The sequence below is a fragment of the Corapipo altera genome, unplaced genomic scaffold, assembly GCF_003945725.1.
Source record: "Corapipo altera isolate COAL_440 unplaced genomic scaffold, ASM394572v1 47, whole genome shotgun sequence".
Lineage (NCBI taxonomy): Eukaryota > Metazoa > Chordata > Aves > Passeriformes > Pipridae > Corapipo > Corapipo altera.
Genome location: NW_020884897.1, coordinates 8,705,720 through 8,723,240, shown reverse-complemented (window position 1 = coordinate 8,723,240; position 17,521 = coordinate 8,705,720). Strand labels below are relative to the sequence as shown.

Here is a 17,521-nt window from a genome sequence, read left to right as displayed (position 1 = left end):
TTCTCAGCTCTCTACAGGAGAAATGAATGGGCAAATATTTATGGCTTAAAAATAATTTCTGTACTGGTAGAGACTGACCCCCACCATCCCTTGCTTTGTGACCTTCCATTGCAAATCTCACTGAGTTTAGAGACGGAGACACGACTGTGGCTCAGACGAACTTCTCTAGAATGATGGCAAGGTTTGTAAGATTTGATTAAGCAATAGGTGCTTATAAAATACTCAGTGATACTTAAATGAAAGGCAGGGGAAAGGGAAGATATGTATCTTTAAAAAAAAAAAAAAGAACACTAAAAGCCAAGAAAGGTCTGACATTGCTCATTTTATCCCAAAGGTCAAGATCTGGAAGTTTTCTATTCACTCTTGTGGTACTTTAAAGGCAAAATATAATTGCCATAAAAATTTTTTGCTGTCCTGTAGACTGTGTTTAACAGCATTGCTGCCTGGCACAGGATGAAATGAGAAGAGTGTGCTATAATAAAAGGTAACCTCTCTTGAAAGAGGACAGTGTAATGCTTACTGTCAGGAGGCAACATTTATTGCAATCAGTCAGTCCCAGAAGGCTAGTTACCTTATTTTTCATCTAATTTTATATGCTCATGATTGAATTACTGTAGCAGGATATAAGGAAACATGATGCTTTACAGGCTGTTGTTAGATTATCTCCTCTAGACACTGTTGAAAAAGCAATATCTGCTGGACCAAGGTCACTCCTACTGTCACTTTCATCTTAAAATATGGGTTTACACTTCTGCCTCCTCTCATAAACCAGCCCAGGCACCTCCACTGATTCCTTCTAAAGATAAACAGAAATAGGATCTGAAGTAGTTTGTTACTTTACTCATAAATTTAATTGAGTATTGTTTTTTCTCATCTGGAATGGGATGTAAAATTCAATTGCATAGAGAAAAGGATAACAAATTACAAGTGTGGGCTGTGGAAAGCAATTTGTTCCTGTTTCTTTAGTGGGACTCAGACAGGTAGGGTACAAGGCTGAATTACACGAGCCAGTAAAGCAGTACAGCCCATTTTTAGCTGATAGCTCCTTCTCCTCTGAAGGATGAAGCCTTGTCAATAACTACCACTGCAGTCAGCTGTGGAATGTTTCAGTATTTCCATTTTACACAGGTGCACTCAGTTTTCAATGATTCCTTACTCCCCAGTGTAGCACTATTAAAACCTGAGTCCTAATGAGGTTGTCCACGGCCAAAGAAAGGATGTGCCACCATTTCTGTTGCGGGATAACTGGTACTCTGACATTCCGTGTAGCAGCTTTGGCTGCAGTGTCTTCACTCTCATGAAAAATCTATGAAATCACAAAGAATTTCACTTGGACACACAGAACGGGCAAAGGTTTTCTGGAACCTGGAGTTTAAGTCCTCTGACACATGCATACATTACTGCAATTAATGCCATTTAATACCCAGTGAAAATGATGGGGGAGGGGGGTGTTGTTCGTGGAATGGATACCAGGTTGCTAATTAAAGTTCTCCATAATCATGGGTTATCAGGAAAGGATTAATAATTTTTAGGGATGTCACAAAGAAAATTGGTAGTTATATAGAGGGGAGATGACTGGAACGAGGGATAAGAGAAAACTATTGTCTCATGCTTGGCATTGTTGCTGGTGATAGAGAAGTGCCTTTGCCACTGCACTGTGTATTATCCTTCATTCAGTGACCAATTTGGGAAAAATCAGCTTTCACTTTGAGAAGAAACAACAGTGTAACTGAACAGGGAACTCTGTCATGTTCTATAGATCTCAAATCCTTCCTACTTTTCCAGAAACAGTAAGATTGCTTTGTTTCAAAATATCATAAAATCACTACTGTTTATCCCGTCTCTTTGAAGATTATCTCTGCTACAAACCTGTGTTTGTAGCTGACTGGTATCCTTTACTGTCAGTACTGTGCAGGTCAAATGACTTTAAAGCTGTCTCTCTCTGTGGAGAAAAGAAAATAGGCTTTTCTAACAAAAATGTTAAAATATTATCATCTGATTTGGATGTCCTCTCTGGCACTGTGGTTCTTGGTAGCTTAGCCTAGATGCTAGATCAGTAGATCAGTAATGACAGGTAACAGGAATGAAGTAACATTTCCCTTTCCTAGCAGGTAACTGCAGCTGTAGAGCAAAATTATATGTCGTAACTGAGCTGTGCTTGATAAAATACCTGAAGAACCAACAGGAAAGGGATTTATCTGGGTACACGTCTGCTTTTCCCCAGGACAGCAATGACAGCAACTCTGTAACTGCACTCCTGGCCCTGGGTGCCTGTAGGTCTGGGAAATCTTTAAAAATAGGATTTATAGGTCTTACGTCCTGCCAGATAAAATCATGTTTCAGTCCCATTCACAGATAACAAGTGGTGCAAAAGCACTGAATAGAAAAAACCTAGCAATTTAAGAATCTCCTTTGAGAGTGATTCATACTAATGAAGAAGCAATGCAACCCAATTAGTGATAACTGAGTCAAGTTCCTCATGCCATTGTACATGTAACTCATTCTGTCTGTGGTTTTATGAGTTTTAAAGACAAGTGCTGCAAATTTATTCTTTATAGAGGCAGCATGTAGCTGTAAACGTCTCAGCTCCTTGAACTGTTTCTTGAGGATTTAATTATCTTCTTTACTCCTTCTTGGTGGAAATACGATCCGGACATGGGAACACTTAGGAGCATTACTTACTGCTCTCACTTAATAGGCTTAGGCTGAGCATTAGAAAGGCTGAGCATCCTTTTGTTATTCTACATTTCTTTTATTTTCCAGATTTTTGTTAAAGTCAGCAAAGACTTTCACTACCAAGTTTCATCAAATGTTCTGGCTCTGCTTTGTGGCAGGTTGTCCTGACTTCGCTTTTGAATACATTTTAATGCCATATAATCTAGAGCAAGGTTCAGCCTTCCAGTATGGAGAGGTCTAAAACCACATTTTGGAATACTTTTAGGTATCTAGGTTGTTCTTCCCGCTGATGTGGGCTCAAGCAGAAGCTCCTGCCCACACGGATGATACAAGTCTGAAATGTACGGTACTTCTGGAGTTTGCCATATACATAGAAATTTCTTGTGTGGGTGAATCTAGTGTGGGTGAATTCCTCAAAAGGAATTGAGTGAAATCATTGGATTAACACAAGGGCTGCTTTAGGAGAATGCATCAGCTCAGCATTTATGCTTGTTGGGACCAGGAGCCAAACAAAGGCTCACGTCCTTGATCAGTGCCACCTTTCTAAACCCGGTTAGTAATTGCTCACTACCCCCTCTCCTGATTTCTTTTAATAACATGGGAAGGGCTTTTTATTAAAAACCACTAGCCAACACTCTCGTGTGAAAGAACTTTTAAACGAGGCTGGAGGTGGTCAGAAAAGTGGGAAAACTGGTTCATTAATGCTGCCTCATTAATGCTGCCTCATAGCCCAGCGCTGCACAGCATGAGATAAGCTCAGCCAGCAGCCGGGTGGGTGGAAACATCCTTTGAAGCACCAGCATCCAGCACCAGCACCACTGGCATGGCTCAGCTCAAGATTTAAGCCCCAGGATTATTTTTATTTTGCTTTTAAATGTGAACAAACATAAAATTCTGGGCATTGTTTCTATTATTGTGGCTATACTTAGATGCCATTACTGCATACAGATGTTGTCCTTTTTGAAGAGAGGCATATTTTGGAAAATCTCCTAGTATTTTATTCTCTGGTGGGATTACCAGCTGATTTGGATGGGCTTGAATGAATTCCAAAGAAAAGCTAAATTATAACCAATAAATCACATAGATTTGATGATGAATTTCACTAGCAAAGTAATGTTTCATTTTGCCCATCTTCTTATGGATTCAGTCTGTACTTTTTGTAATGCTGAGTTTGGGGAACTTTTTTCCCCTGAAAATCACATAAAATCCTAGAAGTATGAGTTTTAATCAATAAATATCTTTGCAAAAATGTACAAGTTCTAGCATATCACTCTTGAGAAAATTTTGTCTGTCACAGTCGCCAAAAAAACAGGGTCTTCTACTGCTAAGGACTTACTTTATGAATAAAATCTCTGCCTTGGAAGAAATTTCATGAAGATCATAATATTTGTCTCTCACCCTGAGCAAATCAAATCCCGTTTTTCCTCAGATTCTCCATCAAAATGAGAAAAACATGTCAAACACATCTCTGGCAGTAATTTGTACATCTATGACTCTTTGAACAGTGAGAGCTTAATATTATTTAGTATCTCAGGGTAATCCTATATTGATATTTATCAGGATACAGGAAGAGAGAATAGAAGTTTTATGGTTGGCAAAATAAATTGTGCACTAAATGTTTAATTTGAATTATGTAAAGATATAATAAGCCCTTTGCAACCTTTCCCCAGGTGATCATTTTCATGCTTTTACCAAGTAGGGAGCAGAGGTACAGCGAGAATTAGTGGATTGCCTATGGACACATCTTGAGTCAAGTTATTATGACCCCCATTTCCTTCCTCATATTGCAAGACAGTACTCCAAGGAAAAGTAGCACAGGCTCCTGGAACAGACCAGAAATGTGTCTCCTTCTGTAGCCTGTCTCCAGCAGCGAATGGTGGATAATTACCCTCTCCAGGATTTTTGCAATAATGTTCCCATCAGGGACATGTCTGCCCAGCTCTTGCAATAAGAGGTTGGTTCATGCCTTCAGGCAGGAGAATAATGAACCTCTTTCTACATCTTTCTCAGTTCCTTCATTTAGTCAGACCTTTTAACCTGTGCAGTTTGGGCCAGACCTACCATCCCAGGAAAGCAATGGAAAATCTGGAGATGAGGATTTATTTTTTTTACTAACTATGGACAAACAACTGTCAGGAGCCGTAAATCGACGATTCACAAAACAAAAGTTCATAACATTTTACACCTAACTGCATTGCCCATATATTGTCTTACATATCATGTAGAAATCTTACAACTTATCACAGTCTCATCAATAACATTCCTGAGACCAGATTGTAATTAGCAGTTGTTATCCTCAGGTAAACATCAGTGCAATCTATAATGAAAGTACACAGCTTAGCTCTTCCCTGGATATATTGGGCTATTTATGAACTATAAAACAGCTCAATATTTAGGCAAATATATCTGCAAAAAGTAGGTGGATTGCTTTCTTTTTTTGCCTTTCTGTTACAAAATAATCATGGTTGGCTTCTCTAAATCCTAAGTTGGATGTGGACACCTACGATACATATACTTACAAACAGGTGGTTCTTATAATAGTTGTCTTAATTTGTTGATCCATATCTACACGTGCAGAGTTCCAAGACCCTTTTGGTAACAGTGATCTGAGAAGTCCTAACCAGCTGCCAAGTGCTACTTAGGACACATGAGTTTGATTTTTCCTACTGTCACTAGCTCCTTTAGGGAACTGAACCAGGTCTTGTAATTCCAGCTTCCTTGAGGTATTGTGAAAATAAAGTCCATTTCTGACTGCAGTGCTCAGATGTGCAGTGACAATAAGGGGCAGAGAGGCTCCTGGATGGATAAACTACCAGAGCAGTCTTGAAAGGTTCAGTGAATCTTCAGTCTGTTCACTTCAGAGAAACCTTCCAAGCAGAAACCCAGCTATTGGTATGCAGGAGAGCGCTGCTGTAAGAAAAGCAGCATGTAAAGTGATTAAATCATACTGGAGTGAAGAGTTAACAAGGCATGGCTGCAGAGTTTGCCTTAGCTCAGAGCTCCATGAGAGGCGTTGTCTCATTAGCAATTCAAATAACGAGTCTGTAATTACACCACAGGCCTTAATAACTGTGGGGCCAGTCCTCCCAGGTGCTGGATGCTTCTAACTCCCAGCAGCTGCAGCAGGAGCTGGAGGCACCCACAGCAGCCCCTTGGCATGTTGAGGGATGGGACTCCAGCAAGACCAGCTTCCCATGCCCCTGGAGCATCACTCAGTGCCTTTGGAGACAGGCAACCATCTCTTGGATGAGGGATTGGATTTTGAGTTATCACAGCAGTAAAGCAGCTATGAAAAGTATAATAACCCATTTTGACTTAAAGCACATCATTATGTGTTATATGTTTTCCCAGCACTGTGAGTGTGCCATGGTCTCGGGGAGACCCAGTGCAGCTACAAGGGGGGATATCTTCCTGTGTCTTTTGGCATGGAGGGTCCTTAGATGTGTATGCAATTTGCTCCTTCTGGGTGATATGGAAGCACTGAGCTTCTAAGGATTTGAACAGAGGAAAAAAAGGCATTTGCTTATCAAACACTACCAGGATGGTGTTTCATTAGGACTGCTCTTTGTTCATAATACCCAAATTAAAATGGTAAAAACTCTTTTTCTTACTTTTGGGAGATGAAGAAGCTGAAGTTCCTATTTAACCTTCTCAGGTGACTACTCCTTGTGACTTAGGGCATCTCTGGTAGATGTCCGGGGAAAGCTTGTGGTTGTGCATGCAAATATCTCACTCCAGGGCCTGAAACAAACATTAAATGAACAGGAAGAAAATGTATACATTTAATCCCTACTTAGTTTGGTAGAAAGCCTGTTGCCTGGCAAGATTTCTGAAGCATGTGTGTTTAGTGTCAACTAATAATGTCATAAACCTACCAATCATGGTAAGGGCAAAGCATCTTAGAGAGTCTCCAAATACTTCCTACTGAAATTCAAGGAAATGCTTTCTAAGTGCAGCTGGTCCTGCTAAGAGGGCCAGAGCTTGGCAGTTTGGGTGAGCTTTGGTGAGGATCAAGATAAATTATGTTGTTGAGGTCTAAAGAGAGCTAATTAGATTCTGAAATAAGTATTAGTGTAGAAAATTAGTTTTATTAACCAAGAGCCTATGGATAGAGAAGTGCAATAGGCACACCTTGATTTAAATTAATGTGAAATGCTTGATTCCTGGATTTTACCACTGGGATATGCCCCAGCTACAGGCTACAGCTCCATATAGTCATGTGATTCCTCAGTGCATCCTGGAGGAACACAGCACTGTCTGTCCACAAGGACTGGAAGTCAAAGTCAATGCTGCCATTGGAAGAGGAAGCTCCATCTTCTGTCCACCTCAGGAGCCTTTTCACCAATCTGCTCCCTGTGCCACAAACAGGCTCACTCAATGCTGGGCCCAGGAGCTTAACTGAATGAAAATTGAACATAACATTATTTCTTTCTTCTGGGATCAGTTCTAGAAGCTGCTCTGCTGCTTTACTGGGTGATTGTACAAACATTTCTGATCTTGCAAGGGAGTGGGACATGCTGGGATGGGACCAAATGGCTGAGGTGGGGATGGGAATACACAGTTCAATGTTTTAGGGAGCCTGAGTGAGGATTTCATCATCAAAGAAACACAGAATATCCTGAGTTGGAAGGGACCCACAAGGATTATTGAAGTCAACTCTTGCCCCTGCACAGGACCACCACAAGAATCATTTGGGAGTATTTTATGGGCCACCTCGTGTCTGCAGCTTATTACTGCTGCATGCCAGAGTAGAGTGGTACCTATAGTCTATATTATTCAAAAATAAAATATGGTTTTCATTTGTTGGCTCAGATTTAATGTTATTTTAGATCCCGGCAAGTGTCTTTTAATATACTACAACAAATTTTTGCTACTTATTTCTTGATGTGAAGCTCATGGGGGTTCAGGTTTTCTGAACTATCTGAGCTGCCCTTGTCCTGGTTCTGGGGTCTACAGCAAGGGGCAGAAAGCCAATGTTTGACAATGTGTGCTGTGGGTGTCTGAACATAGTGTTACCTGTCTGGCTAGAGCAGGACAGGCAATCCCCAAGAGGTGCTGTCCTTGTGCGACCACACGGTCCAGACATCCCAGCCAAAATACCTGTCTAACAAAATCCAGGATGCAGAAGAAACACGGAGGTAATGTTGAAGTGCAGCTAAATGTCCTGCAATGTGATAAGGGCCTCCAGGAGCCAGGCATGACCCAGCCATGTGCCTGCAGGTCCCCACCCAGCTGGATGCTAAATGAGCACAGCAGCATGCTGGTGCCCCGAGGGCACTCCCCGTGGTTGCTCACATATTAGGTCGCTGGGTGACTGTTATCTGTTGTGACCAGAGTGGTTTCCCATACAAGGATGATTACCACAACACTTGGGGTTTTGTATACCCAGTAGCGGGAGGCTGTAATTAGTTCTTCCAGGCAAACTGTGACCTTTTGGAACTTTTCCTGAGGCTCATGGAGCCTAAATTAGTTTCTGCTGTTTGAAAGCATGCACAGACTTAATCTCTGGGCCCTATTTATATTATAATTACTATATAATTCACATTTGCATTCACTTGACTCCCTTTCTTACTTAACAGCCGAGGTTGGCTCTTGCTTCTTGAGCCCTTTGTGAGGAGTTCATGGGTCACAAATCCCGTGAGGGGTGCTCATTCTCACTCCCTCACATGCCCCTATGGCTTCAAAATAGCAGGCTAGTATGAAAAACAAACAGAAGGTACCATGATAACTTTTTCTCCAGGAAAAGAGGGTACTGTTGGTTTGGAAGTTGGACAAGAACCTCTTTTTTATCTCCGGTTAGCAACATAGTTATTAGTATAGTTTGGGATTAATTAAAATGGTGGCTTTTGTGGATTTTCCAGTACATTTTCTCTTCCTTTAAGTTGACCATTTATGTTATAAAATACTTCATTGTATTCTTATACATCTTTCAGGTGGTGTAAACTGCCTGTAAATACTCAGTGACATGGAATAAGTGGGAAAAAAAAATAATATGCATGAATATTTAATAATAAAATTAAATAGAAAATGCTTGTAATTTTCAGAGCATGAAAAAAGATTGTGGAATGAAACTCCTGTCCCCTTTGAAATTGCCTCATTCTGTAAAGCACTACGTGTTTTTACATGTTTTGATCCCGTTTTAATTTTGATTCTTGCTTGTAAATATGAGCTGCTTGGCATTGCCCAGAGGAAGGTGATCTATCATCTGCTTCCAGCCAGGTCTCTTGTCACTTGGTCATTCTGCACATATAAAATTTTATCCGAGCTCCACTCGTAGGAGATAAATGACCATGACAACAGGCTTCCTCCAATGCTTCAAATAATGAAGCTTCACAAATCAGGCAGTGACCTCCTGCATGTGCGTTATTTCCAGCCACATGAGCGACCTTGGTTGAACTCATTATCCTGCAGTGGGTAGTACAGATGTTACCATCCCGCAAGATTTAAAGCTTCCTCTGAGGAAAACTGCTTCTTTCACCTTGTTTGCCAGCTGGACCAGCTGTAGGGTTTTATTGCTGGCTTTTGTTTTCTCTTTGCGTGATGCTTGTTAAGTCTTTTATTAATGCAGTCAGTACGTCAAGGATATATTAAAACCTGAGAGCTCATGGGAGGAAAACAGCTTAATAACCAGACAATGGGAAGCAGTGTTATTTATGGGTTATTTTTTTTAAAGTTAATATCCAGCACCAGTTATTACTTAATTATCCAGGAAATCATTATTTTTTTGCAAGAGAATTTTACTTATAGGAAAGAATAAATTAAGATTCTCTAAATCAATTTACATCTGGTTTTTAATGGAATAATCACAAAATATACAATGGGGTTTTATTCTGTCTGTTAATGAGATGAAAATGGCACTGAGAAGAGAATGTTTTCTTTCGTGCTGCAATTACAAGGAAATATCCTTTTCCCTTGAATTTCACAGAATTGTGGAATGGTTTGGGTTGGAAGGGACTTTAAAGAATATCTCATTCCAACCTTCCCTGCCATGGGCAGAGCCACATTCCACTAGATCAGGTTCCTCAAAGCCCCATCCAACCTGGTCTTGAACACTTCCAGAGATGGGACATCTACAGCTTCTCTGGGAAACTTCTTCCAGTCTCTCACCATTGTATTGTGATACTTTTCAAACATGAAATCACAAAATCATAGGAGAATTCAGGTTGAAAGGAACCTTAGGAGGTCTCCAGTGCAACCTCCTACTGCAAGCTCTGTCAGATCAGGTTGCTCAGGGCTGTGTCCAGTCTTGTCTTCAAAGCCTCCAAAAATGTAGAATGCACAACCTCCCAGGGCATCCTGAACTATTCAGTGACTTTCCAAGGTAGTCAGAGAATATAGGAAATGCCAAACACGTTCGTCTATATATGGTATTTCTCTTAGGATTAACATATACTAATCCAATAAGAAACTTTAAAAATAGGGACAAATGTTAACTTTTGCTTTCATCCCTTTCCAGAGTTTGCAGAAAGCCTGGATTAAAAGTGAATTGAAAGAGGTTAAATTGAGGGATTCAATTAGAAATAGCAGGAAATAGAATAGAAACCAGAAAAAGAGAGGGAATTGAGTATGGAGATTTTTCTGTTCAGATTCCATAGACCGAAACAGCAATATACATTATATATAGAACAATATACCTTAGGCTTTTTGGAAGTCGGTGTCCCCCCATGGGAACTGGAGTTTTTCCCTCCTGCCTCTGGTGCTTGCAACTCTAGGTACGCAGTCATGGTGCTCTGTCAGGTTCCAGAAATCTGCAAGCAAATTCTCGTTTTTACAGCTGATCCTATCACTGCAATGGATGAATGTACCTGCAACATTCCTGAAAGGTTGCAGGTTTTCGACGTTCTTCTTTGGTTCCATCCACACGCATTATTGCATTATGGCTTTTGGAAACTTCAGCCAAAGCCTCATGAAAGGGAGGAAATGCTCAGCCAATGTGACAACTCATTGGATGATATTAATTAAGAGGGAGAGGAGGGAGTTTAGTGAAAGGATTGTGAGCAAAGGTTAAGTACCAGCAAAACAAAAGCAGGAAGTAGATTATGATGAGGAGAAATATAAAGCTAATTGGAGATCAACAGCAGGGTTCATTAGGAGCTGGTCTTGGGAATGACCTTACTTTGATTGTCCCTGGCAGCCTGAGAACCCAAAGCTGGATGAAGCTAATGGAATTTATTAAGACCACAAAGCTGATAAGCATCATCAGAAGGCAGAGATAAATACTAGAGAAAGTGGCTGTCTTTCAGGGCTGGAGTGGGAGAAATTAATAGTATGAAGAGCAAAATTAAGCACATGGTGATTCAGGGCAAGAATTTTTCTTGAATGTTTGAAGCTCAAGAGTTACAAGTGCCACAGAAGAGCAGATGGTTACCTGGGCTGATCACTGGATGTCTGCAAACTGGCTGCCTGCTGTGGTCATGGAAAAGGTGAATGTTCTTTTAGGATGGATCAGTCAAAGAATTTTCCACAGAACTGGGCGATTAGCAGTTTCACTGTAAGGACCAGTATAAGGACCACTTAAGACATCCTCAGCAGCAGGGGTAGAGTCCTGCTCATTTCTGTTCAGGAAGGAGGAACTGAATGTAAAACTCTCTTTCATTAAAGAATAAGATGAAAAGAAACTTTGTCTTGAAAAAGGGAGTTAAAATAATCTAGTTTATCTGACTGGGTGAGAGTTTTGGGGACACATGACTACTCTGATTATAATGGAAATACTCATGCTTAGTAGAAAACAGATTGTTGGAACAAACCCAAAAAGGTGTAAATTGGAGTGACAGCCCGTACAGCTTCAAGTTGGAAGTCAGTTCCTACCAGAGGAACGAGACACCAGTAGGAATTCTATCAGCAAACCCAATTATATTTAGAGGGTGTTTGCCAATATTTTTGTGATACACGATTTCCTGAAGAAGCAAGGGAGGGTCTGCTCGTACCCACAGGCCCCATGTCCTTCAGTGACCACAGAACAGACAGTGGGATGAGCTGGTTAATGTCAGCCCAGCTTCCTTCACTGTTCATAGGCACCTCTCAAAATCCCATGGAATGAACTGAGGACCTGACCATGATTATTTATTCGAGCAACCTTTTGAAGAACTCATCGGACCTGCTTTGTCTAGTGGAATTACAACCAAATTTCATGTTCATTTGCCCTCTAGTCACTGCTAACTGATGCTGCTTCAGAGCAACCACATTTATTTCTGCTCTACATAAAGTAAGCATGAAATTTATTACCAGTATCAGACAGGGCAGAGACAAGCACTACCATTAGAATGGTTTGTTTGGTACTGCATGTTGCCTGAGAACAAGCCAGGATTGATTATTTTACAAGACAAGTTACATTTGAGGAAGTAAAGATTAGATTAAAAAATTAAATACCTTGGGGAGGGAGAACAGCAGCACAAATCTGTTTGATGTTTATGTCAACAGGGTTGCCAAAGCAAACAGCACGAACATCTGTCCATAGCATCGACCGTAAAATACTGTAAATGGGAAAAATATTTTAATTGTAAGCAGTGGTTCACAGAACTCCCCATGTCTTTATTTATTAGGCTGATAGTATCACCCCAACATATGAACTTTATGCATCACGTATAAATAATTCATGGATTAGCAAATAAAGAGATCTGGAATCTGTACACAGAGATGGCTGTTGCCAATTATCTCACTTGTGCAGAGCCAGACCCTTTCAGCTCCCATCGCTTGCAGCTGCTCTTTTAAATCATTCATCAGTGCTTAAGAGATATGCTGGTGGCGCTGGCAGAGAGCATTTGAATTTTCATTGTTTACACACTGTGAATTTAGCTTCTGCTCTGAAATTAACTGCAACACTGAAGCCTTTGAGAATACAGATGAGAAGAATAAGACAATTCCTCTTTTTATCCTTTTTAAACACTTCTGTAACTTTGATTACCTTTTCTGCAACTTTACTTCATATTCTTTTTATAATCACTACTTTAATTCTAAAGTTATAGTAACTGATACAATTCCCTGTGCTCTTTAGATCATGAAAACATCAGGACTACTATTGAATACAAAAAGTATTGCAAAATAAATGTCTGGTAAATATTTTCTTCGAAGTTGTATAATGATTTTCCATTTTTATTCTGGAAATCTATACCTTACCACCTAAATATCTAGAGTTGCTTCTTTCTGATAGCTTTTAAGCAGAAGCCTCTTGGAAATAATAACGAAAGCTGCTTAAAAATTGATGGCAAACCATGGCCAATGTTTTTTATCGTCAAATTACTGAGCCACTGAGTTTCTGTGCTCTTTAGATCACAATGGGTAGTACTTCCTCAGTGATAAATTTGCCTCTTGTCATTGTAGTGATATGGCTCAATTTACTTCTTGCATGGATAATGACAGTAATGGTTTTAAAGTCAAAGACCTTGTGATAAAACCAGACTTTGAGCTGTAATAATTGAAAATCTCATTCCTGTAACTACAGTTTTATGCAGCATTATTAACCATGCATCTATTCAGGATGTATAGAGTGTGTCTACACACAGAAGTTCTGTCATTAGTTTTGGTCCTTTCCCTTAAGTTCTAACTAAAGCAGCAACATTAAAACTTCTGTCAGGTTACTGGATTTGGCTGGTGCAATGCTGGAGAGAGGAAAGGGGAGTGGAGCCTGCAAGCCAGGTGAAGCAGTTCCAGCTGATGGCATTCCACTGCAGCCCATCCCACTCCCAACAGAGGGATGCAGAGAGGGATAACCAGGGTACAAAGCCTGTATGGTGCCACACAGTACCCTAAAAATTTGGGAGGAGGTGGCAGGGAGCAGCAGTGCCGGGTCCCACACCTTGGAGAGCATCATAACCCTGCTTGTACTCACCCCTCTGCAGCCGGGGCTGCAGTAAGAAATCCCACAGCATCACCTTCACCATGTCACACAGAAGGTGGCCTGCCTGTGATTTTGGGAACAGTCACCCAGGTTATGGGGTATGTGCTGGGTCTCTTTCACCTTTGCAAATAAGGGCAAAGCAGCTCAGTATCTGCTTTGCTTACTGAGAGTGGAGCACTTTGTGTTTTATCCTTCAAGGAGCACAAGCAAGTGCTTGACTCCAGCCTGCTCCTGATGCTCTCGTGCTCTCTGGAGCAAGAAGCAGAGCACTCACAGAGTTTCCAGGAGGGGTGGGTAGACACGGGCACTCATCAGTGCTGATCACAGAACAGAAGCAGCAGAATGTGCCAGGGCTCAAGAGTCCCCATCAAAGCCCATTTGGATGGGCTCTGGAGGAAGGAGACACGGAGCAGAGGATGTCCTCGCTCTGCTTCTGTCAGCTCCTAGAAGTTCATTGAACAAATTAGGTTTCCCTCTCAGATCCACACATGACAGTGGATGGCATTTACCAGATGGCATGTGTAATGAGACTGTCACACCGTTGTAGGTTTAGAAATAAAGCAGGGCAGGCAGTTAATGAATATACACTGCTAATTTCAAGAATTTCTTTCTGTCCCTGTCAGGCATTAGATGCTCAGCTTATGAGTGTTGAAAGACTTTTGATGTGTCTGTATTAAAAGACACAGTCTAGCATGTAACCAGGTTGTTTTGCTTTAAAAATTGGCGTTGAAATAAGCAATTTATGTCATTTCTAAAAAAGTGATTTTTTTTCTCCTTGATTCAACCTGCTCTCAAGTGAAATGCATTCTGGAGTGTCATCACTGAGAATGTGTAATAGTAAGAGTAATCGTTCTCTCAAACCTGATGATTCTACTGTGTAGATTTCTGCCTTTACCATTTTTCCTCATTTCTTGAAAAACAAAATTAGGCAACTAAGAAGTCTGCTTTTTCAAGGATGTTGATTCACTTTTTAAAATGTTTTTTAATTTGATGTTACCTCAAACTGAATATCTTTATGTGGGACCTCACTTTATAACATTGATTTGGGGAGATGACAGTAGTAGTAGTAGTAGTAGTAGTAGTAATAATAATAGTAATAGTAGTACTGAGTAGTGAGAGACTAAGGAAACACAATAGATAGTACATGGAATTTTCTAAACTACATACTGGCATTTTTCTTTATTTATTAGTTTCTCGTAGCTTTTTTAATGCCAACACAAAAATAAAAATAAATTAGAAAATAAAAGGATTATGTGCATTGTATTTCTGTCTTTATCCCTTTCTTTTTGTTAAGCGTTTTTGTGTTAATTAAAGGACTGCTCTAACTCCAGTTGAAGTCATTTGGGAGGATGCCTTTTATTTTCAGTGATGATTTTATCATGCCCATGTTTATTAGGTTTGTTGCTTTTCCAGCAGTCTGGCTTCTGGGACTGCAGGGGGAAAGCAGGGCAGATTTATAAATAAATATGGTCAGCATATCAATGTATATCAGTAGGAGAAAGGTAAATTCAGCTAAATCCTGGTGAGTAAACCTGTTTTCCTCTGTGCATTATATTCACCTTGCTGCATTCTAAAAAAAATGATGCAAACAAAGGAATTGGATTGTTAGAGGAGAAAATTCTCAATTATATGGAAATAAAAGTCAGTCTGCCATATCAGTCATCTTAATTATAAATAAAATCCTTTCCTGCCTTTTCTCTGTATAGGCAAGGTCTAGGTGAAACACTGTTGATTGTGTGCAATGGGGTGTAGGTTCTTGACAGCATGGGGACACAAATATAGTGCTTTAAAGTCTTTCTTGCTCTCAAGAACTTATTTCACCTACCAAACTGGTATGGATGGCTCACACACCATGCTTTTGTTGCCATTTGTGTGCACACTGTCAGTCACAGCATTTCAGGGGCTTTTTGTCAGCCAGCCCTACAGAAATTGCTGGTGCACAATTGGCTATCCCACAGCATACAACCCATTGCTTGTAGGTTGAAGGACTCACCTTCATGATGTCTTGAGAAGACATCTTAAAGGGGCTGGAATCTCAGTGAATAATGCTCTCTTTAAGCTGTCTTACTTTTGAAGCTTAAGAAACATTTGGGTTCTTGATATTCAATGTTCAGTTTTGGGCCCCCTCACTACAAGAAAGACATTGAAGTGCTGGACAGTTTCCAGAGAAAGGCAATGGAGCTGGAGAAGGGTTTGGAGCACAAATCTGATGAGGAGTGGCTGAGGGAATTGTGATTATTCATCCTGGAGAAAGGAGACTCGGGGGGACCTTATCACTGTCTGCAACTACCTGAAAGGAGGTTGTAGCCAGGTGGAGACCAGTTTTGCCTCCCAAGCAACAGGCAATAGGACTAGAGGAACTGGCCTCAAGTTTCACAGAGGAGGTTTGGATTGAATATTAGGAAAATGTCTTCTCCAAAAGGGTTGTCAAGCATTGAACAGGCTGCCCAGGGAAGTGATGCAGTGACCATCCCTGGAGCTATTTAAAAGACATGTACATGTGGCACTTGGGAACATGGTTTAGTGGTGGGCTTGGCAATACTGGGTTAAGGGTTAGACTCAATCATCTTAGAGGTGTTTTCCAACCTAAATGATTCTCTGGGTCTATGGTTCTATGATCTTCACGCACACGGTGTGGGAGCCTGCTGGCCCTGCTGTTGGGATCTTTGGTGGGCAGACAGATTTCCCCAGCTGCTCACCCTTGCTGCTGTTGTATTGCATCACACTGTGGAGAAAGGGAAGAAAAGTGAGATAACCACTGTCTCTGAGGTGAAGAATTCACCGTTTCACCACTACAGTGCTTCTTCCACCTTCCCAAGCAATACTGTCAAGCTCATGGAAAAATCTACATACAGGCATGGTAGTAACATGGGGAGTGGCTGTCCTGGGTCAGCCCATCTTGACCCAGTGTCCTGTCTCCAAGAGCAGTCACCAGATGCCAACTGGAAAACAGAGGGAAAGAAGCTGACAACTGTAATATGAACCTCATCTCATCTACCATCCCATTTTTCTATCAATCAGCCACTTGGTGACTTTCTGAACAAGGAGATGAATCCAGATCACTGTGCTAAGGACTAAAGCATCCTACAGCATCCTGTGATAAAGACTGAGTGTTGCAGCATCCTGTGGCAGTGAATTGTGTGGCACACTCATGTGCACTGCATAGCAATGATAATCCTCTTTGTATAACACTGACTGATTTCAATACCCAAATGCTACATTTTAAGACAGAATATGAGGCTTTTTTAGTGTGAGAGCCAAACTGGTGTTTAATTCATTAAGAAAAAAATAATTTGCAAAACAGCAACAGTTACCCATAGCATACAAAATGTAAGTGCTTTGTGCTGTGATGTTTGGGTGTCATTAGAATAATTTTAAAGGCAAGTGATTTAATTGTGTTTGTGCTAATTATAATGTTTACAAATTAGGGAAAGATGCATTTAGTGGTCTGTTGGGAAAGGGCTTTGAAACCTCACATGTCTCTGAGTCTACAGTACTGTCATTTAGTCATAGACTCTTTCTAATACAAGGGTGATTTGCTTTTTAGATTACTCTTGCATGAAAAGCGAATCTCAAGAGTCTTCAGCTCCACGGAATTCGAAACCAGGTTCACGTGTGTCTGTATGTGCTTTGACAGAAATTTAACCAAGTTCTTTTCTTCTTCTTTTCAAGGTCCCCGTGTCCCGATGGTGACTGTTCACAACACAACAGATGCACAGAGTAAGAATGGGCTTGAGCTTTGCAATTCCTCAGAGAAAAGTAGCCAGGCAGGACAGTGAGATTTGGCTGCTCTTTGGTAAACTTAAAGTGCTGGGGAGCCCAGGCTGTGCCTAAATGCAAGTTTTCTGCAAGGCAGAGGGACTTGAAGAGCTGTTGTGCTGCCATCACAACAGCTTTCTGTTTGGGCTACAAACACAGTGGTTTGGGCATGATATTGGTTATCAGCTTTCTCAAAAAAAAATGCACAGTTCCAATCTCTCTGTGTCTTTTTGTTAGTCTTCCACAGAG

General features: G+C 40.8%; 1 protein-coding gene across 5 annotated transcripts in view; it reads left to right on the top strand.

Annotated features, from left to right (window-relative positions):
- DPP6 (dipeptidyl peptidase like 6) overlaps nt 1-17,521 on the top strand; it is a 542,987-nt gene that overhangs the window by 509,708 nt on the left and 15,758 nt on the right. For all 5 annotated transcript variants that reach the window (XM_027648436.1, XM_027648437.1, XM_027648434.1 and 2 more), the window contains exon 17: nt 17,186-17,233. In XM_027648436.1, coding sequence (XP_027504237.1) covers nt 17,186-17,233 — 48 coding nt within the window. The remainder of the gene's footprint in view (nt 1-17,185; nt 17,234-17,521) is intronic.